At 45.7% G+C, this 27,705-nt stretch overlaps 2 protein-coding genes across 2 annotated transcripts in view; one reads left to right on the forward strand and one right to left on the reverse strand.

The window, feature by feature from the left end:
• TMEM268 (transmembrane protein 268) overlaps positions 1-1,219 on the forward strand; it is a 208,451-nt gene extending 207,232 nt beyond the window's left edge. The window contains exon 9 of the mRNA XM_081803475.1: positions 1,035-1,219. Coding sequence (XP_081659601.1) covers positions 1,035-1,052 — 18 coding nt within the window. The 3' untranslated portion in view covers positions 1,053-1,219. The remainder of the gene's footprint in view (positions 1-1,034) is intronic.
• Positions 1,220-1,429: 210 nt separating this feature from the next.
• TNFSF8 (TNF superfamily member 8) lies at positions 1,430-27,297 on the reverse strand. The gene is made up of 4 exons (XM_006735620.3): positions 26,494-27,297; positions 17,030-17,072; positions 4,726-4,797; positions 1,430-3,253 (listed from the first exon to the last, which is right to left on the reverse strand). The coding sequence occupies exons 1-4, from the start codon at positions 26,686-26,688 to the stop codon at positions 2,859-2,861; spliced, it is 705 nt and encodes a 234-aa protein (XP_006735683.1). The 5' UTR covers positions 26,689-27,297; the 3' UTR covers positions 1,430-2,858.
• Positions 27,298-27,705: the final 408 nt, after the last annotated feature.

Genomic DNA, 27,705 nt, shown 5'->3' on the forward strand with positions numbered 1-27,705 from the left:
ACGCTGGCCTCTTCTGTGATTTGACTGTGTACTGAATCTAGAGACTATCTGTGTGTCACATTTGAATGATAATCCTGGAGGATCTGATTCGGGGCAAAGAAGAACAGAGGAAGTCCCTGAATGCTGGGGACCACCCCAGTGCAGGGCTGGAAAGATGTGACCCGAGGAATTCCAGAAAGGCTACAGGATGAGACCAGTAGAACCTGGTGGGAAATAGTGGAGAGGGGAGTCAGGGGGCTGGGCTCCACTGCTAGCTCAAATCCCAGCCCTGCTACTAACCACATGTGAGGACTTGACAAGGCTCTGCCTGCTCTTGGGCATACAACCAACCACTGGCTTAGCTCATCAATCAGCTTCTTTCCAGAGACGACACCGACTGAATTCTCAAGCCTCTTAATGTAAGTGCCAGAATAATCAGTGGTATTCCAGGGATTCCAGAAGGCTCTCCTGTTTGGTAGATTCTGCCCAACTTCCTTCAGCCTTTCCTCCCTTTAGAGCCTATTCCTATCCACCCTCCTGGGGGTGCAGGGACCTCCTCTGAGCCAACCTTTGTGTGACAGGGGAATTCTGAGGGGGAATAGGGTAGGTTAAGGAGGCAGCAGTGGGTGATAGACAGATGCGATGAACAAAAAGTTACTAAATGTGGAGAAAGAATGTTTTATGAATTCCCCAAGGGCAGGAACACACTTAGTCTACACTGACTTGTTTCTTATCAACTTACGCAGTGCCCTTCTCTACACTTTCTGCAAGTATACTGTGGTGCGTGTGTGTGTGTGTGTGTGTGTGTGTGTGTGTGTGTGTGTGAGCTCTGGGTTTTTCCTCAGGGGGCATATGTTTCGAGTAGCCTGAGTTTCCAGTTAGAAAAATTATTTATTTTATTTACATAGATGTTATCACATTCCCGGGGAGGAGGGGCTGGTTAAACCTCAGGGAGTAACAGAATCTGGTTTTAAACTTTCCAGCTTATCCACACCCTATTATTTTCAGTTGAGTTACGAACGATTATTCTCTTTTACTTTTTTGTCTTGCTACAGGACTCCTTCAGATGCTGAGCTCCCTGTGTCTTCAGCTGTTGGCTCTCAGAGTATTGCTTGACAGAGACTGAGAGTAGGAACCACTCAAGTATAAAAGTCAGGTGTCTCTGCTCAGAGAGATGGAATCTTTCTCAACTTTGAGTATGAGACAGTAGAAAATTTGCTTAGTGTACACAAGCTTAGATTGCAGATACCTTCTCAAGAATGCATGAGTTGGCTTAAGCAAGGTTCATTTGTCCTCCAGGGTTTGGGTATAACTCAAATGCCAGGTGCTGTCTTACTTGCTAGTTTTGGGTCCCCAAAACCTGTCTCTTTGTTTACTATATACTTGGCTTGCTGAATTCAACAACTCTTCCAATGCCCGCTCCTCCCAAAGAATCTACTCATAGAAAGTGTTAGGATAAATGTAGACTTTACTGAATATTTCATAGAGGAGGCCTAGGAGGAGGTTGACATAGCACGCTGCTCAGCAAATGATTTCAATTTTTCCCTTAGCTATTTTATGTTCCCAAGTCCTTCTCATCCATACCAACACTGCAGGCTTTATTTTTTTTCTTTTCTTCTTTTAAATTTTTTCTAGTCTTTCTCTGACAAACTTCCCTGATTTCCTACATTTTTGTTTTCCTTCCACCTTTTTTGAGAAAATGCAAATTTTGCTCCATTCTTTTGCATGGCAGTGAAGAGTCCCTTTTGCTTCTGAAGCATAAAATCTGGGTCTTTATACTTCAAGCTCAGTGGTCCTTTTCAACAGATAAGGTGCTCCTTCGGAAATGATGGACGGATGTAAAGGTAAGTTGGTGTAGCTAGAGGAATCTCACAGTTACCCCAATCAGGAGAGGAGGTTGCCATTGTTCAGAAGTCCTCACCATGTGCAGGGTCATCATCATTATCAACAACATTTGGGGGCCTTAATGGCCCTCCACAGAAATGGCTTCCTGAGAGGCGTTTGAAGCAGGGAGCAGAGAGAGATCATGTGAGAAATGGCAGCACCTGGTCCCTGACCAAATGGTCGCATCACCATGACCACTGCATGCTGATGGAGTGCCTGCTGAACACAAAGCCCTTCCCTACAGGAAACGAAAGCGGTCTGTTGTTGATGTGTTGTCAATCTTAACTCGAATGGAGTCAAGCCCAGTCAGATGGCTTTCCAAATACCAGGAGGCCTTTTAGATTTGGGATGGTCAGTTGGGCAGTCCTTTCTTTTACACATTTTAGATCCCCCAGTTCACATCATTTGTCAAGGGACCCTGAACCTCATCCCCAAATTCTGACTCTGTTGAGGGACATGCGGCCAGATCCTACATACGTACCATCAGATTTATACTGGTGTGAGGTGAGGGCCTTCCCTTTGGTTGGGGGCTTCTAGAACACTGCCTGGAATCTTAGTTCACAGGTCTGGGATGAGACATCCTGGTCTTTTGAGATGGAAGAGATTTTGGAGAGATTCAAGTCCAGCCCCTTCATTTTTCAGACATGGATCCAGAGTTCCAGGGAGGGGAAAGGAATAGCTCCACGTCATACAGTGAGTGAGTTAGTGGTTGGGCCAGGGCATAAATTCATCCCTTCTGATACCCATGTGGGGCTTTTCCCACCATACTGTCTTGCTTCCCTGCCTTCTATTTGAAAGATACTTCACTCAAAACTGTTTTTTTTTTTTTAACCCTGGAGCTGTATCTTCCCAAGAGACAGAAGGAGAAGCATATTATTTAATACACTTTATGGTTTCAGTCTTGATCTAGAGTTTTCTTTTTGCCCAAGTGTTTGGATGGATGAAGTACTGTATGGTAGAGAGTGGCTTTCTTCCTGAAGACCAGAAGAAATGGTTCAGTCTGAACTACTATATAAGAAGATAGACAACACATTCTCAAGAGGAAAGGTGTTTGTATCCACATACTGGAATTTATCCACCTTGACTGATATGGTGGTGTTGACCTGGAGGTGCTCCAGCAAGAATTGAGAGAGATTTTGGTATATGTTTTTGGTTTGTGCTCCAGACTCACACACTGTCACCAGCGTCTGCTTTTTGACATCTTTGTTGATGAGAAGCTCCAACTTCAGGTCAACAGAATGTTCTGGGCATCTCACGAGAAATTGCAGTTGGCAAATGATGACATACCAACCTGGGAACTGGATTACCAGATTCCCGTCCTGATATCTGACTCCATGGACAATGCCATCTTTGTTCCAAGACAACTTGGATTTGTTTATATGCTTTGACACTGGAAAGGGAAGGACAAAAAAGAATTACCGAGCATATTTCAGATGCAGATCGGAAAATGTGAAGTTTTTACTCAAGGTTTCCCATTCGAGACCCGTGTTTTCTATAGTGTTGCCTGCTGTTCCGACCATCTGGAATATCTTTCATGTTACTCATTCCAGGTGCTGCTTAATATTCAAGGCACAGGTGCAAAACCACCCCTCCTCCTTTTCTCTAATGCTTCAAGCTGGAGGGTCAGAAGACACATGGTAATGGACTACTGTAACCTCCTATAGAATCACTCTCCGCTTATTTATTATATTATTCTGTTATTATTATAATTAATAACTTTCCCTTTTCAGACCGTGAGTTCCTGGACTATATTCCCCACAAGTTCTGGACTATCATGTTCATTCAATCAATCAATCAATCAATCAGTGCTCCATCACTAAGGGACTACTATTTGGTAGGCATTGCATCAAGTATCCGAGATGGGAGATCCAGTTTTGTTCAGTTAGTAACCAATTTAAGCATCAAGATGTCCAGGAGAATCTCAGTCTGTTGATTGCATCCTTTAACAATTCATTGTCTCAATTTTTTTATATGTCTTCCTCTCTTTGAAAGGGCAGCCAAACATAATTGTGTAGACCCCGCCAGTGTACAGTCAGGGGCTCTTCCCAGCTGGGATTTTTAGAGAAGCAGAGGATTGGCAGACCCTGTGAGCCAACATGTTCATGTGGAAAGCCAAGTCTCTCTGAGTCCTGACAAGTGAAAATCAGCACTGATTAGTCAGGGTGCCTTTCAGAATTGGAAGGCTGGCCTTCGTTCTAATTGCCTCCATGCCTTCCCTTTCAACCTCGTTGCAATTCAGCTGAAGAGTGAGAACTAATCTAACTGCAAAATGGAATTTTTAAAATGGGCAGAATGGCTATTGAGCGGATCTCGGCCATCCCCTCCGCATCTGCATCTCGGCTTTCCCAGCCTAAGTGCCTCGCATTGTGTCCTTTAGAGGGGCCTCTGAGCTGGGGCACACTGCAGTATGCAAATAGGCTGGGTGCCTGCAAGTTCATTAAGTTGTCAATCAGGGGACAAGGCAAGTTTGTGGTTCCCTTGTGAGTAACCTGACAGAGGCAGAGACTAAGAGCCTGCTTCTGTTTTGTGAGGAAAAGTACTGTGCACTTGGCCCCAGACTTGGCCCCCCCCAATCTGAATAGAGAGGGGCCCTTAGGGTCAGACACAAATGCCTTCGGAGGCCAGGTTGGCAGCACAGAAAGGTGAAGGGGGCTGGGGAAGGAGGAGTCTTGTGGCTCTCTCCCCTTCGCCCCTAAGGTCTTTAAACTCAAATTATAAAAAATAGCATGCAGGCTAGATGCCACATCTGCAGGTCGTACTTGGCCATGGCCTTCTCCTTGTGACCACTCTGGTTTAGAGGTTTCAGAAAGGCCACAGGAAGTGGCCCTCAGGTAGCTAGAGTTCCTGGATTCAGTTACTGACCTTGCAGGTAGGCCCATGACTTCTTGAATGGAGCCTTTTCCAGTATACATGAGATGTCCTCTGAGCAATTTCCTAAAAATAAGGTGATCACACATTAAATGTCTTTCTCTGCTCTGGGGACTGGAGACACCAGATCCTTTTCCATGACCCTTGGATGGAGACAATTAGTATTCTGTTTCCATTTGGGGACCTAAAAGGAAACCTGTTTATTTCTCATTTTGCCATCAGGTACTTTAGGATTCTTTGGAATTAGTTGATTCCACAAAGACTGGAAGTAGGGGGAAGGAAAGCAAAGAGGACCTGAGCTCCCCTAGATACCAGGTACCATTCCTGTCCCTTTACCTACTTCACCCTTGCAGCAACTCAATGAGAGTGGTATTATTAAGTCCCTTTTACAGATGGGAAAAAGCCTGGGCACCAGACAGACTACGTATACTCTCCCACGTCACTCAGCCTGGCAGTGATGGTGAGAACCATAGTTCCAATAGTAATTACTGCTATCCTCCCTTTGAGAACGCACCAGATACTAATCTGTGCACTTTTACATATATCTGCTGATCGAATTCTCTGAATAACTCTGCCAAGTGGATGTCCTGATGCCTAGACAGAGTCAATGACATGAGGTCAAGCAAGTTGGTGGTAATGTTGAGACTCACCCCCATGTCTATCCAATTCTAGAGGCCAGTTTTCCTCCTCCAAGCCATTTGCTGGACAGTGGAGATAAATACATTCTTGTGCTCGATTTTAAGAGGATATAAGATTAAAGAGATCTAAGCAGGAAGCCTGCTACCGGGAAATTCCTTGGCAGGGGAAAAAGACAGTGTTTATGTCATTATGGTATTTAAGAAACAAAAATATTTTTAATATATTCACTGGTGATGCTGGCTTAGCAGCTTCTTATTATAGAAACTATTTTATATGCAAAGAGCCAAGTTATACATTTCCTGCGGTGACTTATGAATTCAACTTACTGTGGGTAGGTTCCTTCTTCTCTTTGGATGTTGGTTTCCTGTCTATAAAACTGGGAGATCTGAGACCTGACATTGACATCTTTTTGATGATGTCATCAGGGTGACCATTCATTCCATCTACCAGAGATGAGGCAGCCATGGGCCTGTTTGGTTGAAGCAGCCACGCCCTGATGAGTTTGCTCGCTGATCTCTGAGTGGTATCTGTTGGGCTCACAATATTCCCCATTTGCCTCTCTGCCCCAGGCCTGAGGAAACCTCTCCCGGCCTTCCTCACTTCCCCATGGAGCCTTGGAGAGGTTGGAAGTTAAGCGAACAGTTCCCTCTGCTGTCTGAACAAGCTCACTGCTAGCAGCCACCCCGGCAGAAGCAGGGGGCAGCTTTGATCCTTGTCTGCCCTCAACCCATAGGTGCTCTGGCCCAAAGGTCTCCTTGGTGATGAGCGCTGGTAGACCAGCTGCCATTTTTTTTTTTTTTTTTGGATCCCATCTCTTTACCTGGCATTCTTGTCCTGCCTGTTTCAGCCACAGCCACTCTTGAGGTTTTAGAATCAGAGTTACAACATGAGGGCCGCTCATTTTCTAATGCACTGTGAGTGCTGTTAAGAGAGTCCCCCTGGCCAGCCTTCCCTTTTTGGGAGTGTGGAATATCAAGTCAGAAAACACTGCAGCGAGGTATATCTGGCCATGTCTCTTCTCTGCTGGGAGTCCCTTTCGGACTTTGCTGTGCCTGCTGGATGAGGGCCCTGATCCTCCACAGGCATTCATGGTCCCTAGTGATCTGTCCCTCCTGCATTCTCTAGTCTCATCCCCACCTTCCCTCCTTCCCTTGTACTCTCGATCCTGAGAGTAGTAGCAATAGGGCAGACTATAATAATAGCTAATATAGTGATGGCGATTTTCCGGGTCCTCTGCTGAGCATGCTACATTCGGTCTTCCACTTAATTCTTACAACCACCCCATGAGAAGGCTACTACAGTGATTTCTGTCTTGTACATAAGGAAACTGAGGTTTTAAAAGGTTAATGACTTGTTCACATTTGCACAGCGCATCAGTGGGAGAGTGAGGTTCAAACCCAGGCTGTCTGACTCGAATGCCTTGGGTCGATTGCTGACCACGATACCACTCAGCCCCCAAACATGCATGTTAATTTGTCTCTCCACCTGGAAACCTCCCTTCACCGGGAAAGTTATTCCTTATTTAAAGCATGGCCTGGAAGTCATCTCTGACCTTCCCTCTGTTTGCCTATTTGCCTCCTCCATTAGACTGTGAACCCTCAGGGCAGAGACAACTATTTATATATCCCCACTGTTCAGCCCAGAAGATGCTCTGTAAATGTTTGTTGAATTGAATCATCTTGTCTCTCCCTCTTACTTCCCACCGTGGATGTCAGCTGAGTTCTGGCATGAGTGAGGTGAATGGGGGTGCTTGGCTTGTCTTTCCCCTTGAGGCTGGAAGAACACCGAGCCTTATTCCCACATAGTTCTTCAGGTTAGCGTAGATTAAATGGGAGGAGAGGACTCATGCCCTAGGCTGAGGCCAACACAGCATGCCAAGAACAGGTTCTGCTCATTGGCTGGAGGCCCCCTCACAGCGTATCACTTGTGGCATCTGTCAGGTGAGCTTCCGTAAACAGGTAGGTGGCTGGACAAGTACAAGCCTGGGCTTGCCTCTCACACATGCACGTTTTGTTGTTCCTTTCCCCTTTGGTCTTCGTATGTTTGCTTGGTTGACCTCAGCTGTAATTCTGAGAAACCCAAGGATGGAAAAAACAACACACAAAAAACCAAAAAAAACCAACCCTCATTCGGAAGCATTTGCATTTCCTGAAGTCAAATGGCAAGGTGTATTTTAGTTTTTCTTTAAGAACCTTTTAGATGGTTTCAAGCAAAAGGAAAAACACGGGCAACCATCTCCAAGAATGGCATTGCTGGAGCTGCCTGAGGGAAGGGGGCTGGGAACAGGACACTGGAGAAGCTATTGGCAGAAGGGGGCAGTTGAATGTGGAGAGGAGCCCAGAGGAGGACACGATTGTTAGCCTTTCACATCTGACAGGCTGTCAGCAGGAAGGTGGAGCAGCCTGCTCCGTGGGGCCCAGACACCAAGGCTTTACGTGGAGGTTTGAAGAGATGACACACTCAGCTCATAACTAACATTGCCCTTGTCCCTATTTTTCAGATGAGGTGATGGGAAGACCTTCTCTAAGGACACACATCACACTGTAAATCACAGGGCTGGCAGCTCAAATATTTGACCAGTTAGTGCTATTCAAAGATGTGTTGGGCTGTTTTGAGGGTCATGAGGCTCTTGCCAAGAGGCAGTGGGGCATTTCGCCAGCCATGTGTCACCCTGTGAGTCCACGATACGACTTTCTTTTTTGGTTATGAAGATAGGAAGGAGTGATTTACAAATAGGTGGTGTGACCTGCAGCTGGAAGCCTGTGACGTCTCTGGAATTTTGGATGCTGGGAGCATGGGGAGAAAAACACCCCTGTTTCATTAATTTCCCAGCTGAATGTGATGTCTGGAGGGGTTCAGTTTGAAAAACTGACCATTCGGGTGGGGGAAATGAGAACTGTTTGCAAGTCATGACTGAGTTGATGTCCTGGGAGTTAGAATCTAGGAATTTCCCCTCTCTGGGCCCTAGTGTCCTTAGCTAGATGAAGAGCAGTGTGGCCCTTCTAGTTTATTCTAGCAGGCTGTGTAGACTCAGCTATATACAGCCAGGCTTGCTGCAGCAGGGGGAAAGTCAGTCCCAGTTCCAACTGTCTGTCTTTGTGGGCATGTTGCTCTATCCCATCTAGGAGACTCTCTTCACACATTTAAATTTCCAGACACCTGCAGTGGTAGAATAGAACATTTTAGGTATGGGGTCATCTAAGTTATGAACAGCCTGATTCTGTAAGGATTTGCATGGTTTGTAGAAATGGAAGTTCCTGGAGAGGTTACCTGGTCCAGGCTTTGGCATATATATAACAAAACACATATGCTCCACAATGTTACCCCCATGGCAGACTTGTCCTAGGTCACCCCATGAATTAGTGACAGAGGTAGGACCAGAGCCTGGACACCTTACCCCTTCTATGGGGCATTCCATCTTTCAAACAACTTAAGCACTCTGTGAATTTTTCTGAAGACCAAGGTCTTTAGATGGGCAAGATTTATAAGCCCAAACTTGGCCTCCTCTAGGATCGTGGAACTTTTCTGGGCATTGTTTGGAAGCCTGGAGAGAAGTATGTGCCAATGAAACCTTCTTGGCCAGTTTCACAGAAGAGAGAGCTAGGGAGAGAGAGGTGTTGCTTAAGGTGTTTGAAAAGACCATGTTCTAGGGGTGCCTGGGTGGCTCAGTCTGTTAAGCAGCTGCCTTCACCTCAGGTCATGATCCCAGGGTCCTGAGATGGAGCCCTGCATCGGGCTCCCTGCTCAGTGGGGAGTCTGCTTCTCCCTCTGCAACCCCCACCCCCTGCTCGTGCTCTCTCTCTCAAATAAATAAAATCCTAAAAAAGAAAAGAACATGTTCTAGAAACCAGCATAATGACAACCTGAAGACTGGACCCTGCCTTGGGATCTCAAAATGTTAGACTTGAAAGGGCCATTTGATGCCCACTTAACCAAGACCCTGTTCTATGAGTGGGGAAGGACATTGAGCCCAGAGGAACTGAGGGTCTGGCCCAAGATGTCACTGTAGATAGTGGCAGAGCTGGGTCCAGAGAACATGTCTCCTGACTCCTAGTCCAGGGCTCTGTCCTCTGTTAGTCTTTTCATGGAGGAGGAAGTGTTAAATGTAGGAAGAAGTGGGTTTGCAGCCACCATGCACACTGGGCTGAAAACTGATGAGACAGCTGGAGGTGCTGAGAAAAGGGCACTAATGAGCCTTCTGGACTCCCTCTCACAGAAGAATGCCAGCAGGTGACTTCAGGACCATGTGCTGAACCTGCCAAGTCACAAGTCATAAGCCTTGATTGGGCTTCCATCAAGATGCAGCAATGCCCAAGCTGGCAAAACAAACCACGCCAATCATTCTGGCCAGATGGTATGTGGTCAGAGTGCCAGGCACCTTCCAGGCTGATATTTGGACAAGAGAGACACAGTGCATCTGGGCTCTGGTCAAGGCTTTTAGTTGTCACTTCCCCTTACGGACCCTCAGTTACTGTATCTGTAAGGTCGGTTGATAATAATAAACCCAAATGAATGGTTGTTGCAAAGACCCAACGGATGTAAAGTGGCCAGTGTAGCATTTGGCTTAGAGGAGACATTCAGAAAACGGTAGTCCCTTCCTCCCCTACTCCTCTTGTCCTTGTTACAGTAAACAGCTTAGCCATGCCACTCAACAGAGTGAGCTGGCTGATGAAATGCTCATTAAAGCAAAGCTCATGGCATTATCTGATGGATTGAAGTTTCTCAATTATGTGCATAAATGTTTGAGGCCATCTGATGGCTTCCAGAAGAATGTGTAGAATGCTCCTTCCATCTGTTGCCAATATTTTGAGCCTTCTAAGAAGGAGAGGAATTATCTTAATGACGGCATCTACCGAGGTTCTGGCAGTCCCTTCCTCTGGTGGAATATCCAGGAGAGTCCCAACAGTGACATCTAGGGGAGAGTCTCTTCATTATCAGTAGAATCTGGAATCAAAGTGAATCCTTAACCTAAGGGTCATTTCAGTTGGCTTCAACTTGACCATTTCCTTGATGCCACAAAGCCAACTAGTGGTGAAAGGACTCCAAGATGGGTTATTTGTTAAGCAAAAGACAATGAGGTGACTCTGGATTTACAAACAGCACTTGGGGAGTACTCATCCCACATGCTCAGTGTTAAGCACATAGAAAGTGACCAGTAGATACAAATTGTGGTCAAGCTGGAATTCATTTGAATTTCTTGACAGTTTTTTAGAATTTTTGAGTCTTTTTGATCCTGAGCTGTTAGAGTATGTAAGATCAACCTATCTGACTTAATCTAAATGCAGGTGGAATTAATATTATTGGGGGCAGTTAAGAAGCATACAAAGTGTATAATTCAAAAGGCAAAGTGAAACTGAAGTCGCATGGTGAAATCTGGTAACATTTAAATAATTTTTAAAAAACATCTCCTAGCTATTCCAGATGCAGAGGTATAACAGCATACTTGGGAAATTAGGCTTAGGATCAAACAAACTTAGGTTCACATTCCACCTCTGCCATTTTACTAAGTTGTGTGGCTTTGCAAAAGTCACTCAGCCTCTTTGAATCCTCCCCCAAAGGGAGGATAGTAACAATCTCCCTTGAAGAATTGCTGGAAGGTCAGATGAGATCATGCATAGCAATGAGCCTGGTGTCCACCACCCAAAGGATGCTAGCTGATGAATTATATCAATTCACTAGGTATAATGAAGAGCCAACCTATTCCCTGGTCCAGGGCTTGTGCGGCTGGGCTGGTAGAGACTCAAGCCAACACAGGTGGCGACCAGAGAGCTTGAGTGAAATATATCATCCAAGTCCTGCTTTCCCTCTATCCTTCCTTTTCTCTTTCCATCCCTCCTTCTTTCCCCTGCCTCTTTTTCTTTCCTTTTTCCTTCCCCGAAGTATTGGAAAGATGGGGATTTCTTCAGATTTAGAGACTTGTAATTTGTATGTGCTAAATTCAAGTATAAATTTTAATATGTTTCCCAGTGATCTGAATATTTTTTCCTCTCCTCTCCTCTCGTCTGGACCCCTCTCCTCTTCTCCCTCATCTCTCCTCTCTCTTTCCCCCCTTCTCTTTCCTTGGCAGCAGGGGCTGGGGATTACATATAGGTTGCTTTAGCACTCTGGATGGCCTCTGCAGGACTCCATTCCACTTTATTCTGAGCAGCCTATTTTCTAGTTTATTTCTTGTGGAGAGATTCCCAACTCCTGTTAGCTCTGCCTTAAGAAAAAGTCAGTGTAAGAGTGGGCTTTGCATGTGTTTAAAGTAAATGGAGAAGCAAATAGGCTCTTTAAGCCCTGTGACTATCTGAAAAGCAGTTTGCCCCCTGAGCAGAAGTACCCCCTCTTGCTGTGAAAAGTTACAAAAAAAAAGGCCCACCACAACGGGTGAATTGGGCAATCGGGAACCAGATCAATCTATCTGATAGAAGTGAGGTCTCTGCTGTTTTCAGTATTTCCAGGGGGTGGGGGAGGCTGCTTCTTCTCTACCTACTGCTTCTGCTGCCCGTGAGGCATCCTGGTGGGGCTGTGACCACCTGGATCATAGATAGCCATATGACAGCTGGGATAGCTGGGGATCCCTGAGTAGCTCGCCTCCATGGTTTAGTTTCATTGCCTTCAAAGGGCGGTTTTTATTATCTGTTTGCAGATGGGTTCACTAGGTATAATGAAGAGCCAACGTTACTTGATGTTTTTTAACGCCCACATTTTCTTTTTAACAGAGGGAGTGGGGAGGAGGGTAGTCTGCCAAGCCACGTAAAAATTGCCAATTGTAAGAACGGTAAAATAGTCCACTTGTCTAATTCCGGGAATGTTAGACTCAAAGCAAAATCCATGCCAGGGTCAGGTCATCTGGCTCGCTCCCCTCACTTTTGATATTTTTAGACAACAGGACTTTCCAGCCCCTGAGAGGGAAAATGCATGCTTCAAGTCCCAGGCCTGAAATGTAGGTATTCCAAAATCCAACCCGGTTCTCTGTCTTTGCCCCTGTCTCCAGCTGGGTACTGGATTCAGGAGAAGGTATTCAGAAGAGGGCAGGGATTGTGTTATAAAGGGGCTTTCAGGACCCATACATGGTCTATCCACTGTTTCCCCTTCCTCAGGGCCTCCAGGAACCTGTGGAGCAGGGGTGGAGGGGGCGGGTTGTTCGTGACATAGGAAAGGCCAACCTCTTGTAACAGGAGGCTGTGCGGAGGGAAGGAATCTTCCAGCCTCATGACGCCTCAGCCGCAAAGCTAGGGCTTAAATTTGGCTTCCAAATTCCCTGCCATGGGCTGTTTATTCCCCCCACTGCTGCGGAACTCCACAACAAGAAAACAAACAGCTGTGGGAGCAGGTGCTGAGAAAGCCATAGTGTTGGAAGGGTGCCCAGCCCTGGAGAACCAACCGGTAGGGGCGCTGGAAGGAAGCGCAGTGGCATCTGGCAATGTAATCCTGGATAAGCAAAACCAAGGCGAGCCAGCCTGCATTTTGAGGTCTTGCCCTTTTCCCTACTAGCTGTGCACTCTTAGGCAAGTCAGTAAACCTCTCTGTGCTCCAAATTCCGTCCCTATACAACAGGGATAGTAATATCCCTGGGACATGTTGTGAGGACTGCCGGCTGAGTCTCGAAGCACTCGGCCCGGTGCCTGGCACAAGGTGGGTGCCCATCAGTGCCCACCATTTTCACTCCTCCAGAGCCTCATACACATGTAGTGAGGGAATAAAAGAAAAACTGGTTGAAAAGTTGTCTACGGAATTCGTCTGGTGCGGGAAGGACTGTCATTTAGTCGCTGGGATGTTGGGAAGGCTGGGGGCTGACACCAAGGTGGCCAAAACCGTTCTATAAAATAAAGGCCGAGTTTATGAGGAAGGGGGGAGGATGGGGAGTGAAAACGGGGAAGAAAAAAGAGGTAGAAGGAGAGTGGGTTAGTATGCAGGGCGGAGCGCTGCGCCCCAGTGGGGAAAGCTGTCCTTTGAGAAATTCCCAGTAGCTGGAGGGGCAGAGGTCTTAAAAGAACAGGGGGTTCTAGTGCTCAATTTACATCGTCCCTGGGATGAAATGTACCCCCTACCAACTCCGCTACGTACCCTAAATCCTACAGCAAGTTTGGCTTTACACAAAGGTGGGGTGCTGTTGGAGCTCTGGGGGAGTCAGGGCAAAGGGGCCTGTGTTCTGTGGTTTGGTCAAATATGCCACACAATGTGAGCATGTGTGAGATTCAAAATGTGGCAGAAGTGGAAAATTGGAATAAGAAGTGAGGAGAAGAAGCCCAGAGGCCCGGGGCTCTCCCTGGAGCCCAATCTTGGTTACCCTCTGTGGGATGGGACGGAGTCATTTTACTTGGGGATGAAAGAACAGAGTGGACTCTGTGTCCAAGGGATGTAGGCTCAGCCAGGTGGCAGACCAAGAGTCATGTTTGCTGTCCCTTGTCACCCTTATCAACTCCATCTTCTAGATGAGAGGAGAAGGACGTGGGGCAAGGTTCTTCTCCCTGTGGTCTTCCCGGCCCATGGTCCCTGCTAAACCCCCAGAATGGTCCACTGTGTCCTAAGCACGGTGGAATGAGTGTGAGGTGACAGTCTGCTAATGACCAGTCTCCTGGCTGGTATGGGAAGCTTGTGTTGGGACTAAGAAATCCTTTCATGACAAAACAGGCTTGTTTTTCTGTGGTTATCCTGCAGCGAAGTGTCATCCTGTGTTAAGGTACCTTAGTGTGTGTACATGGGCCTGTTTCCCGGGGCTCTGGGCCGCTGCTGGCTCCTGCTGATGGTGTGTGATTTGCATTCGCTAGTGGTGGAGGGCTACCTAGAAAGTGCCTCCCAGAAAGATCCAGAATGCTTGTCTGTTTGCGGCTTTTGCTTCTACTGGCTAAACATTTGTGTGATAGATAGTAGCTCTTGTTCACCCAGTGACAAACCACATGCTACCTCTGGAACCTCTTCCCAGGGTTTTCTGGGACACGGCACCCCTCGGCCAGGTGTCTTGCAATGGCTTTTTAAAAGGGGCAATGTGCTACTTGTATCTGTTCAAGAGGGGCTTACTGGGGAAGGAGGCTGTGGCTGGAGATTCCCTCAAGATTATTGTTAGACTTTTTTTCTTCTCTATTTACATATAGAGCAAAAGAATCAGAGTGTCATAGTGTCATTTCATTTTAGTACATTGTTATTACGTTATAGAGAGGCCCAGAGAGGAGGAAGACTTGCCCAGAGAGACACAGCCTGCTAGCATGAAAATCCATTCTGGAGCCCAGGTCTTGCTCCTTGGTAATATTCTTTCCACCTCGCCCTAGAACTGTGTCTACAGGTGGCCAAGGTAGGAGACAGGTAGGTGTACATTACAAAGAGGAGACAGCCAGGGAGCACATCACGGCTGGCCATTAACATTTCATGGCTCAGGCACATCACACAGGGAACAGAGAGGAGGCCTGGATTCTGTTCCCTGCTCTGCCATCAGCTCCTTGGGTGACCTCAGGCAAGTCACCTTGAGGGCTTGGACCTCAGCTTCTCATCAGCAGTAGGGAAATACTAACCCCCACGATGCTTGCTCACAGGATTAAGGCGAAGATCAACCCAGGAGAGGCAAGGGGAGATCCTTAAACAAAATTTCAGAGCCCTGGTGGGGATTACTATTAGCATTTCTAAAATCTGGTTGCAGAAATGTTGAATTGCCAGCTGAAGTTGGTTTGGGATTCGTGCACATTCTGATACAGGGATAGCCAAGATAAGAAGGGACTTGATAAGGGACCTAGTCCATGGCTCCCACCATTTTGGGTTTCATGGACCAAAGAAATTTACCCCCAAATGAAAATTTAGTGGCCAATATAGAGAGGGCAGCCTTTGATTTTGTCTCTTGTGTCCATTAAAACAAAACAGAGTAACTCAGACAAAACGCAAGTGAACTTAACTTGCACCCATATCAGCTTCACGTTGTAAAAGAAAGGAGAGTTTTATGCTCTCGGGAGGGATGTACTCTCGGAGGAAAGGAATGCCCCTTACATTAAAAATAGTTGGCTATGGGAAGAAGGGGCTACCTTGTCCTTCTCTTCCCTATTTCACGCTGGGCTGGTGAACACCAGCATAGGGCCAGACCCGGCAGTGAGAGTGACCTGTGAAGGACGGACTCTGCAGGTACAGGAACTGTGATCCAGGATGGCTGGGGTCACATCGCCTCATGCAAACTACCCTTGTTGTTGAATCGCGTTTCTGTTCAAGACTGCCTCTCTCTCCCACAAGAAATGAAAAGTTCTGGTCTTGACTTGGAAGACCCGGAGGCGGGGAGGGGGTGGGGTGGTGGTGGTGGTGGAATGATGAGAGAGGAGAAATGAGAGTGACTCAGTGTGCCTGGGTGCTTTGCAAGGCTCCGCGAGGGTGTGTGTTACACGTTCTGACTCCTGAGAACCTGTGCCTTTTCCATAATGGGGGCTCTCGGACTCTGCTCTGTGCGTCACAGCGAGCCTCTCACCTCATTCTAGAAAGAAAGTTGTATGGACCCACAGCTGTGCCTGCTGGTTTTCAGAGTCTACAGCTGCACCTGCACCACAGAAGCATTGTGGGAATTGAGGTCCCTTGTGAAGTAATTCCAGCCAAGGTTAACATATTGTTACAAGGCTGTGGTTAGTAGTCTTCCCTCAAAGATCCAGAATGCTTGTCTGTTTGCGGCTTTTGCTTCTACTGGCTACACGTTCGTGTGATAGATAGCAGGAAAGGCGTCCTGAAGGAAACTCCCAGTAGGATGCTGTTGGTAGGCAGGGCTGTGTTCAGACACTGTGTAGACACCGTGTCCCGCAGATGCCCTGGAGTCTCTAGCTGGGTGCCCAATACCCCACCCTTTCTTTTTGACTTTTTTTTCTCTGAGCTGTCTCGTTATCCAGCTGTGATGCTATCTAAGTTCTAAAGTTTATAGGACAGGGATGGGTCCATGTTCTGGGGTGGAAAAAAAGAAAAAAACATTGGATAGGAGATGAGGACATCTGGATTCTGGGTTTGGCTCCATATGACCTTGGACATGACACTTCACTGGCTCTTACTTTTCCTCTTCTGTGTGAGGAAAACATTCACCAGATGATCTCAAAGTTTTTCATCCTCAGTGTTAAGCTAAGTCTGCATATCCCCTCTGGGGCTCGTAGAGACGATGCGTTAACTAGTGATGGCAGTGATAGGAAATGTAGGGGGTGAGGAGAATGTCTGTTTTTACAATCCTACCTTCATTATGCATTTTGGCTACTACCGGTTATTTCATGATTACTATAGGCCAGTGGCCATGCCAAGCAATTTATGGATGAGATCTGATTGACTTCTCCGATTCCTTCATGAGGTAGGTAGTATTATTCCCATTTTATAGATTAAAAAATACTGAGGCTCCCGGGTGGGATGTAGAGCCAAGATTCATACCCACATTTGCCTGACTCCAGATTTCAAGCTCTTAACACTGTGCTGCTTTGCATTGCTGTCCGTGTCCATGTGATGGCCTATGTCATAGGTGGGATTTTCATTAATGGCAGAGCTGTGGGCACCAGGGTGCCGAACGGAGGCTGCTCGGATGAATCCATATGTACTAGCTCAGCTCTGAGCAGCCTCCACCTTTGTCTCCACCCACTTTTCTGTTGGGCACTGCTAGGATGCTTCCGGTGGTTAATCTACCATGATGTCATATGGATGATTTAATATACATTTACTCCCAATTCCAAGGTCTTACCTCCTTTAAGGGGGACTTTTCCCGGTGGGTTAGGAATGGAGTCCTGGAAGAGAAGAAAGAAAAAAAAGAGGCAGCGTGAAATCATCATCCAATGGAAAGAACTCATCTTTTTCTTTTCCATTTTGGTTGCCCTCCAAGTGCTGTGCAATTTAGAATTCGTGTTCCATTTGACTCTTAAAGTTAAAAAAAAAATTAATTCACTGACCCAGCCTACATTGGGCTTTCTCATCCATTTGCTCGATAACTTGCCTATATCAGGAACGCAATTTGAGGGTTACTATCCACATTTCACAGGTGAGGAACTGGGGGCCGAGCAGGGTAAAAGGAAAAGTTTATGGCAGCTTCGGGGACCAGAATCTGCAACTCATCGCCCTGTCCAGGGCTTTTGTTTTCACTTCTGCATTTGATATTCTCCCCCCTCTGGTCAACAAAAGACCAAGCAAGTGTAATATATAAATACATGTGGGTTTTTTTCCGTATTTGATTCATCAAACAGTGAAAGTATGCTGTAAACATACCTGGGAAGGTACATCTCTCTCTTTCCTGTGGTTGGAAATTCTGAATTAATTGAATGTTTATATGCCAAGCTTTGTGACGATACGGTAAATAATGAAATCGGGTCCCCGCCCTCATGACTTTATTACAAATTTATGTATGATTATAATATCCAAATACTTATAACTATATAACATAAATAAACACAAAGGGATATTATGTATTTATAAATTCACATTGTATTTCATATTATCTGTTCTATCATGAACATGAATATATATATATAAATATTTATACAGATAAATAAGAGGTTGATAGAAGTGGATTGTCTTCTGAAGGGGGGTCTCCTGGGTTGGGGGGATTGGAGGGACTGATAGGGAGGCCTTCTTGGGGTACTCTGAGCATGGAGGCAACAGAAGCAGCTGGGCACAGTTCTTTACCCCTCACAAATCCCTCAGAGACTGACGTCCTCACGCCTCACCTCCCTCCCTTTCTCCCCGCCTCAGCCATGGAGCCACACGTCAGGAGTCTTGCCAATAAGGAATCGAGTATCTTATTTCTCCTGTGACTTGTCTAGGTTGGGGTCTCCTGTAGCGCACTGGATTGAGATATTAATAAAGTCCTAGAGAGGGTGTCTCTGATGTGGCTGAAAATAACTCCCCGACCTCTTCGAGAGCAAGAATTTAGCATCTGTGCACATCTCCTTCCTTAGTGTTCTGTCTGAACACCTAGGACCCTCTGGAGTGTCCCTTGTATTCTGCCATTTCTCTGGGGGCTCTGTCCTTGGCCTTCCACCGATGGCTCATTTTCTGATAAACGGATCTCTTCTCTAGCCCAAGTGTGCTGTAAGGAATTGAGGAAGTCTCCTGAAGGCAAAGCCCTGGCATATAGCTCTGCTCTGGAGATGGCAGAAGTCAGTATAAACTTTTGGCCTTCAGCTTTTCAGGGCAAAGGCAGTGAACTTGGCTTGGAAGTTCCTTCCCTCTCGGCTCTAATAGTCTATGATTGTATTGCTTTAGTTGAAAGCTCTTAACCTAAGTAACAATGCTGTGCATTTGTGGTCGCTCAATGATGCATGCAGTTCATAGGAAAACCTGACATCACCAAATTCCCCTCCGTGTTGCCTCTGCTGGACTGCAAAGAGCATTTCGAAATCTAATGAATGGCTAATTTGCTTCCAAGTATGATCATCAATTAGTGTGATGTGGAAATGCATAAAGAAAAACATCTATGTTTAAACGTGGTGCTAAGATGGTTGAATTCGTCGGCCGCCCAGGAAAGTGTCCAGGGAGAGCGAGAGAAGGTTGGTACAGTAGAACCACCAGGGCTGTCCCAGCCTCCACAAACCATCCGGGAAATAACAGAAAGTCATACATTCAGCATCTGTTCAATGAGCCCCTGGTCTGGTGTGTGCCAGGAACTACGTTAGTCACCGGAAGACATCCTGTGGATTTTATGGCTTAGTCATCAAAGCTGTCATTTAAAACAGACAAATAAATATATAATTGAATTGCAAGTTGAGGCAAGGACTATGAAGGAGGGGGCCCTTCAAGATAAAAGCTTCTCAAACTTTAACGCGTATGCGAATCACCTGGGGAGCCGGTTAAAATGCAAATTCTGATTCAGCTGGTTTGGCTGAAGCCTGAGAGTCTGTATTTCTGACAAGCTCCCAGGTGTCACTGAGGCTCCTGGCCCACGGAACACACTTAGCATACGTGGCAAGGTTGTAAGAGATAATACCTGGGAGGAGGACCTCATTTATATGGGGGTCAGAGGAGGCCTCTGTTATTTGAGGGCTTTCAGGTTTCCTAACTCTAGTACAGGAAAGAATCCTGTTGCTCAAACCTTCACCCAGGGCCCAGGACATCCAAGATGGAAGTGTGATTATTCCTATTTTGGAGAGCTCCTGGGACAAGGTTGCCATAATTCCCCTGCTGCCCATGGTAGAGAAGATCAGGGAAGCAGAGCCAGAGAGGAACCTCGGCATCTTTCAGTCCATCAGGCTAATTTAATAGAAGAGGAAATCGAGACACTCATGAGTCAGTGGCAGATCCTGGATTGAAATTCTCTGGTGTTCTTTCCATTGCCCCAAGAGAGATGCTAGCTTCGGAAGTCAAGGTTGGAGATGCTCATTCTCCTCTCCCTTTAGCAATCCTTGCATTTGGAGGTAGAAAGGCAGGGTGTAAAGAGATGGTGACTTTTACAATTTGCTGGGAGTTGTTTATGCCCTAGGCACTATCTAGTGCAGTCCATCAGCTCCTCTTTGGCAAGTGCCTCCGAGTCCTTGCATTTTCTCCCAGATCTTGCCTGGGTATCTGGGTCTTGGCTGGGGAAATGTGGACCATCTTGCTCAGTGACTTGACTTTGTGGTCAGTCCCACATAGGCTGGACACAGACCCGAGCTAATGGACCTGCCCAGGCTGTCATTCTCAGCTCCATTGAGTAGCTCAGGGAACTTCAACTCCATGGTTAACAACCAGCTACACTTCCTTCATTGTACTTCTTTTGTTTCAGACTACAGGTGTCTGATGGGTATTTCCAACAATGTTTCTGTGGATGGAGGGAGGAACCGTCACATTTAACCTACTTGCCCCCAGGTGGAATGACTCAATCGCAATCTTGTTCCCTGCCCAGGACTCTGTTTTCCTGTTTCTTTCTGTCACTGTGATTAGAGGGTTAATCATCCTTCGCTCCACTGGCTTGTTGCCGATACAATAAGATATTGTATATAAAGTACTGAAAAGTGCTCAAAATGATAACTATTTTGGTTACTCTCTTGATCCTGATGATGTGCTTACTTTGCCCCAATACCTTGAAAGGCTCATTTCTTTCACAGAGCGATGCTGTGCAGAAGCAATCAGATACCAAATGTGCTTTTGATCAAAATGTCCTTTCTGATTGAAAATGGCCAAAGGCAACTAATGTTTAGAATATGCCAGGGAGATTCCATATCCCCTTCTTTGCTGGCCTCACACTGTCTTGTAAGGTTGGCCATGGAGATTTTGGGCCAGGAATGTTTCCCTTACTTTCAAGCTAGCATGAGGAAGCACTTCATGAGGGTGCTTAGTCCTCCAAGGCTAAATGCTTTCCATGCGTTATTTCATTTGGTCTTTACCCCAAGAGTTAGTGATTGATGAAGCCCTAGAGATTTCAGAAGGTCCTACAAATGGTGACTAGCGGGAAAAGATTCAAATCAAGTGTGTCACCCTGGAAGACAATGCTCTTCAATGCCATGCTACGCTGCCTTTCTAGAGTAGGGCAGGATGAAGCTGGGGCAGAAAATTCTCCTGTGACTCAATGAGAAAGTGGATGGAGGTCACAGAAAATCCTCAGGAGAAAGACATTTTTTTTTTTTTTTTTTGCAGCCTTTGTTTTGGTATGGTTAGTGTAAGTGGGAACTGGACCAGAGTGGCTTAAAGCAGTGCTTTTCCCACTAAGGATCTTGTTAAGATGCTGACTCTGGCTCAGTAGGTCTGGGATGGACCCTTAGGTTTTTCATTTCTAATAAGCTTTTAGATGATGCCAATGCTGCCAAGCCATGGACTACACTTTGAGTAGCAAGGGCTTAAAGACATTGCTCACTAGGCAGTCAGAACACCTGAGGTCTTCCTTCCCCAAGGAATGGGGGGTGGGGAATAGCTACAGGAGGCTGGGCTCATACATGGGTTTAGGAAATCTTCTTCCTACTCTGCTGATGGACGTAGCGTCCTACTTTCTTATCTACCTCTATCAGTGCTTCTTGCCAGCTACCCATGCTTCCTGCTGTTCCCCTGGGCTGACTTCTGTTCTGGCCCCTGCCGCTCCTCTCCTGACACCTGGGCTTGCCTGCTTCTGGGCTGTGCCTCTGCTCCCTCTTCTGCCTCACCTGGAAAGCCCTGCCCCAGCTCCACCTGCCACCATCCTTCCGATGGAGAGCTCTACTCCACTGAAGAATACAGTTAATAAATGCAGGAAGAATGATAGGATTAGGCAATCATCATTCTTCAACCCTCAGTGCATGCCCCAACAGGCGAGGATCATTGAGGAGTGCCCAAACAGCTGAATGAAAGATATTTATATGTCTTTGAAGTATTACCCCATAGATTACTTATTAGTAAGAAAGCAAAAAGTGTTCACCGGGGGTTACCACCTTAATCAAGTAAGCCAAATCCAAAACTTGGCCAATTCTATAAGCGTACTGGCCTGGACCCTTTGAAAAAGTCAATGTCCTGAGAAACAAACAACAAAGGGCAGAGGAAATTGCTAGGTGATTGCTTCTCAAACTTTAGGGTGCATAAGAGTCACCCAGGGAGCTTATTAAAAAACAGATTTTTATTCAGTTGGTCTAGAACGGGGCCTGGGTTTCTGCATTTCCAGCAAGCTCCCAGGACCACCCTTTAAATAGCAACATTCTAGATTGAAACAGACATAACCAAATGTGGTGTATGACCTGAGTGTGGATTCAGGATCCCCCATCAAAACAAGGCACGACAGCTGTAGAAGACATTTTTGGACAAAGGGCGGGCATTGATATATGGACTGTGCACTATTATTAGATGGTATCACTGAATTGACATTGATTCTCTTGGCCGTGATAATGGCCTTGCAGTGAGGAGGAGATGGGTGCTGAGACAGGTGCAGGTAAAAGACCACGCCGTCTGCACCTTACTGTCATTCACATAAAAAGAGCACAAACAGGGCAAAATGTTAACACAGCCGATTTAGGTGAAAGGTTATATGGGTGTTTACCATCCTACTTTTCTGTAGGTTTCAAAATTTTCAAAATAAATCTTTAGGTGTAAGACATCCTTCTGATTCTTGGAGGAGGCTCAGCTTCTGTTCTAGCTCTTCTGCAAGCCCTGCCCTCATCCCAAGCAGAAATTCTTCTTCCCCTCCCATCGATGGCATTCTGTGCCATTCTGCCCTGGACTCAAGCTCTTGGGTGTTTGGGCCTTACTTTGAGAATCCTCAGAAAACAGGGGTCCTGCCCTGTTCACGTGGGTCCTACCCTAGCATAGGGCTTGCCCCTGAGAAGACTTTCTGTGTTTTCTTTTTCTTTTTTTTAAGTGATAAATTGAATGCATTGGAGAGAGTAGTGTGGGTAGAGAGAAGCATCATGGGGCATTTCAACTCACCCCTATATTGTATCTGAACGTAAAAGCAAACCAAAAATCCATACCACCACCAACAACAATCTCTACACCTAACCGGATGCTCAGTCCATTCTTGGTGAGGAGGTAGAGTGGTACTGGAAGGATACTTTTTATTTTTTTAAGGCATTTTATTTACTTATAAAGGGAAAGGAGGCAGCTTCTTTCTCTTTCTAGAAAGGGTCTTCTTGAAAACCTAATGATCCTGAGCCCTTGCTCTAACCTTTTGGAATATAAATAAATCTCTTCAGGGACTGGATAAGCCCAGTCCCTAGGTTTATAGAACTGGCCCTTAGATTGAAGACTTTAGAGCCTTTTGAAATGACACCTCTATAGTCAACCCTGTAGCCTATCTCCTTATATAACCCTTTGTTTCTGGAAGAGATAAGATACATTTAACTGTTTTTCATTTGCTTTGCTGTACAAATTGTGCGAAGTTTCATCCTGACACATATGCATGCACTCTGTTGTGCTTACTTAATCCTAAATCAGCTTTCTGTCTTTCCATATGGATGTGAAGAGGTGTCTGTTGGTAGGACTTTTACTGATTTGAGAATATATTGGTACAATCTCTTCTGAGGCTGAATGATATTTACTGAGGTGAAAAATACACATTCTATTCCCATCACTAGGAGTTTATCCCACAGATATACTTGCAGACGTGGACAGTGGGTAAAAACTTCTAGAGAAAAATAGAGGTGCCCTTCACTAGGCACAGACAAAATAAACTATGAAGCAGTGACACAGTAGAATACTAGTGACTCTTCCAAAGAATGAGACAGACTTTCATGCATTGCCGTGGAAGGGTCTCCAAGATATACTGTCAACTCAATAAAGCAAAGTGCAAAATTATGAGTCTACTATAACGACATGTTATACTATGTATTTGCAGATGCACGTATTTTTGGAAGGACATGGAAGAGTCTGTCCATGGTGGTTATGTCAGGGAAGAGGGATTGGTGGTTGGGTGGGCAGGGTGTGAGTGAGTTTTAATTTCTTTTCCCATGTTTACTGTTTACTTTTCTTAAACCATATGGATATGGTATGTTATAATAAATATACTGGCTTAAATGTAAATTAAGAAAAACTACCACAGGGACTCTAAAGACATTACTAGACAATCAGTTCTATAAGCAACACAAAAGCAGGAATCTTGTTGGCTTTGTTCAAGCTATATGGCTGTTGCTTAGAACGATGTCCCACACACAGAAATTGCCCAATAAATATTCGAGATTGAAAGCTAAGCTCCTTCTTTGACTCTCCCTAGGAGTTTGACCTGGGAGTTTTTTGATCTCCAGGCCAAATCTCAAGGTAATCTTTGTTGGTTTTCCTACATAACCTGTCTCTTCCGTTCTCCATCACTTTGTTCATGCTGATTCATTGGCCAGGAGTTCCCTCTCCTCTGATTCCCCTTTCCCACCTGCTTTAAATTTCTCAAGCCAGTCTGGAACTCCAGTCTCCAGTGAAATGTTTCTTAAACCTGGGAAAACACTCTGTCTCTGTAACTTGTGGTGTCATGGAAACCCTATGTGGCTACCTTCCATCCATTATATATCATGACTGATCTTGTTTTAAATTTTGTCTGTTCATGTGCTTCTTACCTACAACTGTGACTTCTTAGGCCAGTAAAACCATTCTCATGGTACTCCATCCCTGCCCCCTTCCAACCTCACACAGAGTGCTATGTAGCCATCGACCATTCCAGTTTTTGATAATTGGGATGTGAATTTAAGTTTCTTGGGTCTCTCCCATTGATTTCTTTAGCAGAGGTCCTTTTAGAGTCTCTCTGTTTATCTAAGTTCTATCTTTCCTGGAGTCAGCCTGCATTCCCTCTTCCTGCAGGAAGCCTTCCTTCATAACTCAAGGGGATAACTCTTCTTAGCTCTTGCAATTGTTAACATCCGAATAATTTATTGGAAATGATATATGTGCAAAACACTGAACACTTAATATCACAATTAGTATTACAAGCCTTAGCTTTTAAACAAGTAACTGATATCTGCCAGACTAAAGAAACCACAGCCCACCAAACCATACAATCAGATTGTGAAGTGAATCTTTTCATACCCTAACATGAGGAGTAAGTGAAGGAAATGGATGTGCAAGAAGATAAACCTCCTGAGAGAGAGGAGCAGGAACAAAGTTTGTAAGTGCTTCTGTGGCTGGCTGTATTGGCAAAGGGAGTGCTGTTCTCATTAAACAATCAAGCACAGTCTTGATTCTATCACTTTCTCAGGATGACTTAGTTCAAGCCCCTTCTCTTTTCTGTTCCTGATTTTCCACATACACAAAAATGGGGGAAGAGGATCTACTCTATTTCTTTCCTGGAAAGAATGGATTTGAATAAGGACCCTTCTAGAGCTCTCTCCAGCTTTATATTTCATCGTCACCCCCAATACCTTTCCTTTCTTTCTCCCTTCCTTCCTTCCTTCCCTCCCTCCTTCTTAGCAGTTCTAGCTACAACATTTAACTAAAAAACTTCTTAAAGACCACTTCAATTTCTTTTCTTTGGCCATTACTATAAAATGATATACTTCTGATTTATTCAAATTAGAATTACAGACGTTATCTAACATCTACCAAAAAAAAAAATGCCCTAGAATATTTTCAAGAGTATTATTCTTAGTAGATGTAGATGAACCCATTCAAGGATGCATTTCAACTAAATCAAATATTAGTAATTCTTTTTTCTTTAATTTTTATGGAGATATGAGCCTCAAAGCTTCATTTAAATTTCAAAGCTGATGACACTTGAGAAACAGATAGCAAAATCTTTTAAAGCCTAGTTCTTTTCAGCAATCCATCAAGTATAGAACATTTAGCCTAAGACAACTGAAGGGAAACCGGGACACATTCTGCAGGATTGTAATGAAAAATGGGAGCTCTGAAGGAATAAACAGAAATATTCTCACTTGGCAGGGCATGTGGAGAGAGTGAGTTCTCAAATTACCAAAGTTAACAAAAACTTTACTTCATTAAAAAATTTGTGAGCAACATATACCATCAATACGGTATTTTCTACAACATGCACTCTGGCCAGATTCTCTGTAAACACCAATTTCCTAAAATATGAAGAAGTGTCCTCCTTCGTCTCTTCTGTTTTTGCAACAAATCGTACCATTTCCTCCAAACAAAGTAAATTTCCTGAGACAGTTTGCTTCTACGGTGCGTGCCCGTGATTGCTTGTCGTTTTAGTATTTGGAGCAGTCTCAGAGGGAAAAACATTTCTACGTTCTGCCCCCATGCTCTAGGTTTCTCCTGACATCCTAAGCTCTTCCAAGCAGTGGCTCAGGAGGAAGTTTTCAACTTGCACTCTAAGGAGCTAAGCCTGGGCTCCTGTCTTGCTTCCTTCCCTTATCCACCTTGGCCAATGAAACTTAACTCCTTGTTGAGAAAACTCTTGGCAACTGAGGAGACCCCAAAGATCTCAGCAACGTTTGGACTGAGAATAGAGAACCTTGGAATCTGGTTGGAAGACCTTGAAGACACAGTCAGGAGTCGTGCAAATCCGTTATCAGATTTCCTTATCACTTCCTTCTTTGATACGCATCTCTGGCCCAGCAAAATTTAAATCTTAATTTCTTAATACTAATCGCTCTTCTCTCTTCTTCTGGCCCATGCAAGTCTGGAAAGGTTTGACATGATGGCTGAACCCATTTTTCTCTTAAAAGCCAAATTATTGCAGAGAGTTGAGCTCCTGTTTCTTTTCTCCCTCTTCCTACTTGATATATGTACCTTCCCCCCCCCCCAACTACTTTATTAGTTTATTCTCAAGGCTCTCTCTCTCTGGGGAAAACTGAATAGAAATCGGAAAGGAAAGGCGATGAGAAGTCCACTTACCGTCTTCTGAACTACCAACATCATAATGGTTGCCACAGCAAAGACGAGACACAGAGCCAGCGCGGTGGTGGTGAAGTAGAAATAGCCACGGCTCGTGGTTCCCAAGTGGCTGGCGACGGGGCCTGCTGGCACTTGCATGGCTGTGTCTTGAGAAGGGGCCACTCGGGTGAGTGCTTGCTGCAGCCCTGGGTCCATTCTTATATAGTCTTCCCACAGCACACCTTATCTGTCCTCATCTGATTCACTTCTGGGCCCATCTCTGTTCCAAGAAGGATTCTCCCCCTGCATCCTGAATCATGTGACGTGGAAAAAAACCTTCACCGGCTGCCACACGAAGAAACTCTTCTCTGGGGGCGTGAGGCGAAAGGCGGCAGCAAGGGTGGGGGAGAGGCTCATTTTTCATTGCCAGCCAGGGATGAATCTGAGTACAGAGCAACTGCAGCTCCAGAGAAGGTGATTAATGTCAGAGGGCGAGTAAGAAAATGACGGTTTCCCTACTCCGGGGTGTGTGTGTGTGTGTGTGTGTGTGTGTGCACAAAGCGACTTCTGTTTCATTTAGACTCAGCCACAAAACGCCTTCCTGCTCGAGAAGCCGCAAATTCTCTTTAGCGAGGCCTGCAGCTCAGAAGACCTCGGCAGAAAATGTCTCTTTGCGGGGCCTCGGAGAAGCTGGGGTCCTGGGACTGGGCTATAAGGACTCAAAAGAGTTCAGTCTGATCCTATCAGCTTCTGCTGAAAACTGCACGTGCTACCAGCTACCTGGGAAGAAAGAGCCCACAAATGGGGAGTTTTATCCGGACAGGGCAAGCCACGGGCAGGATGAAATGTGGGGGCGGATTCAAAGAGAGCAGGGATCTGGAAACACTGATCTTCTCAACAAAAATTCCTGCTGCCTGCAGACAAACCTGCGTTCACCAGCACACTCCCAGAAAGGGGAAGGGCCTGGCGGTGGGGGTGGCGCTGGGGTGGGGAAGCAGGTGGTGCAGAACGTGGGAGGCGTGTTCTGTGCGGGGAGCAGGTGCGGCGTGGGGGGCGGTGGGCGTGTGGTATGCACGTGTGGCGCGTGTGTGCTGCGCGTCCACGATGTGGGGTGCATGTTGTGTGTGTCTTATGTGCGGTGTGAGGTGGGCGTGTGTGTGAGTGTGACTGTTGCAGCTGAAGCTCGACCATCTCAGGCGCAATGCTGGTGTTAACGGGCTTTGCACCTTGCCT

Source organism: Leptonychotes weddellii, chromosome 14 (assembly GCF_054177405.1).
Source record: "Leptonychotes weddellii isolate Sample4059 chromosome 14, ASM5417740v2, whole genome shotgun sequence".
In the NCBI taxonomy this organism is placed as follows: Eukaryota; Metazoa; Chordata; class Mammalia; order Carnivora; family Phocidae; genus Leptonychotes; species Leptonychotes weddellii.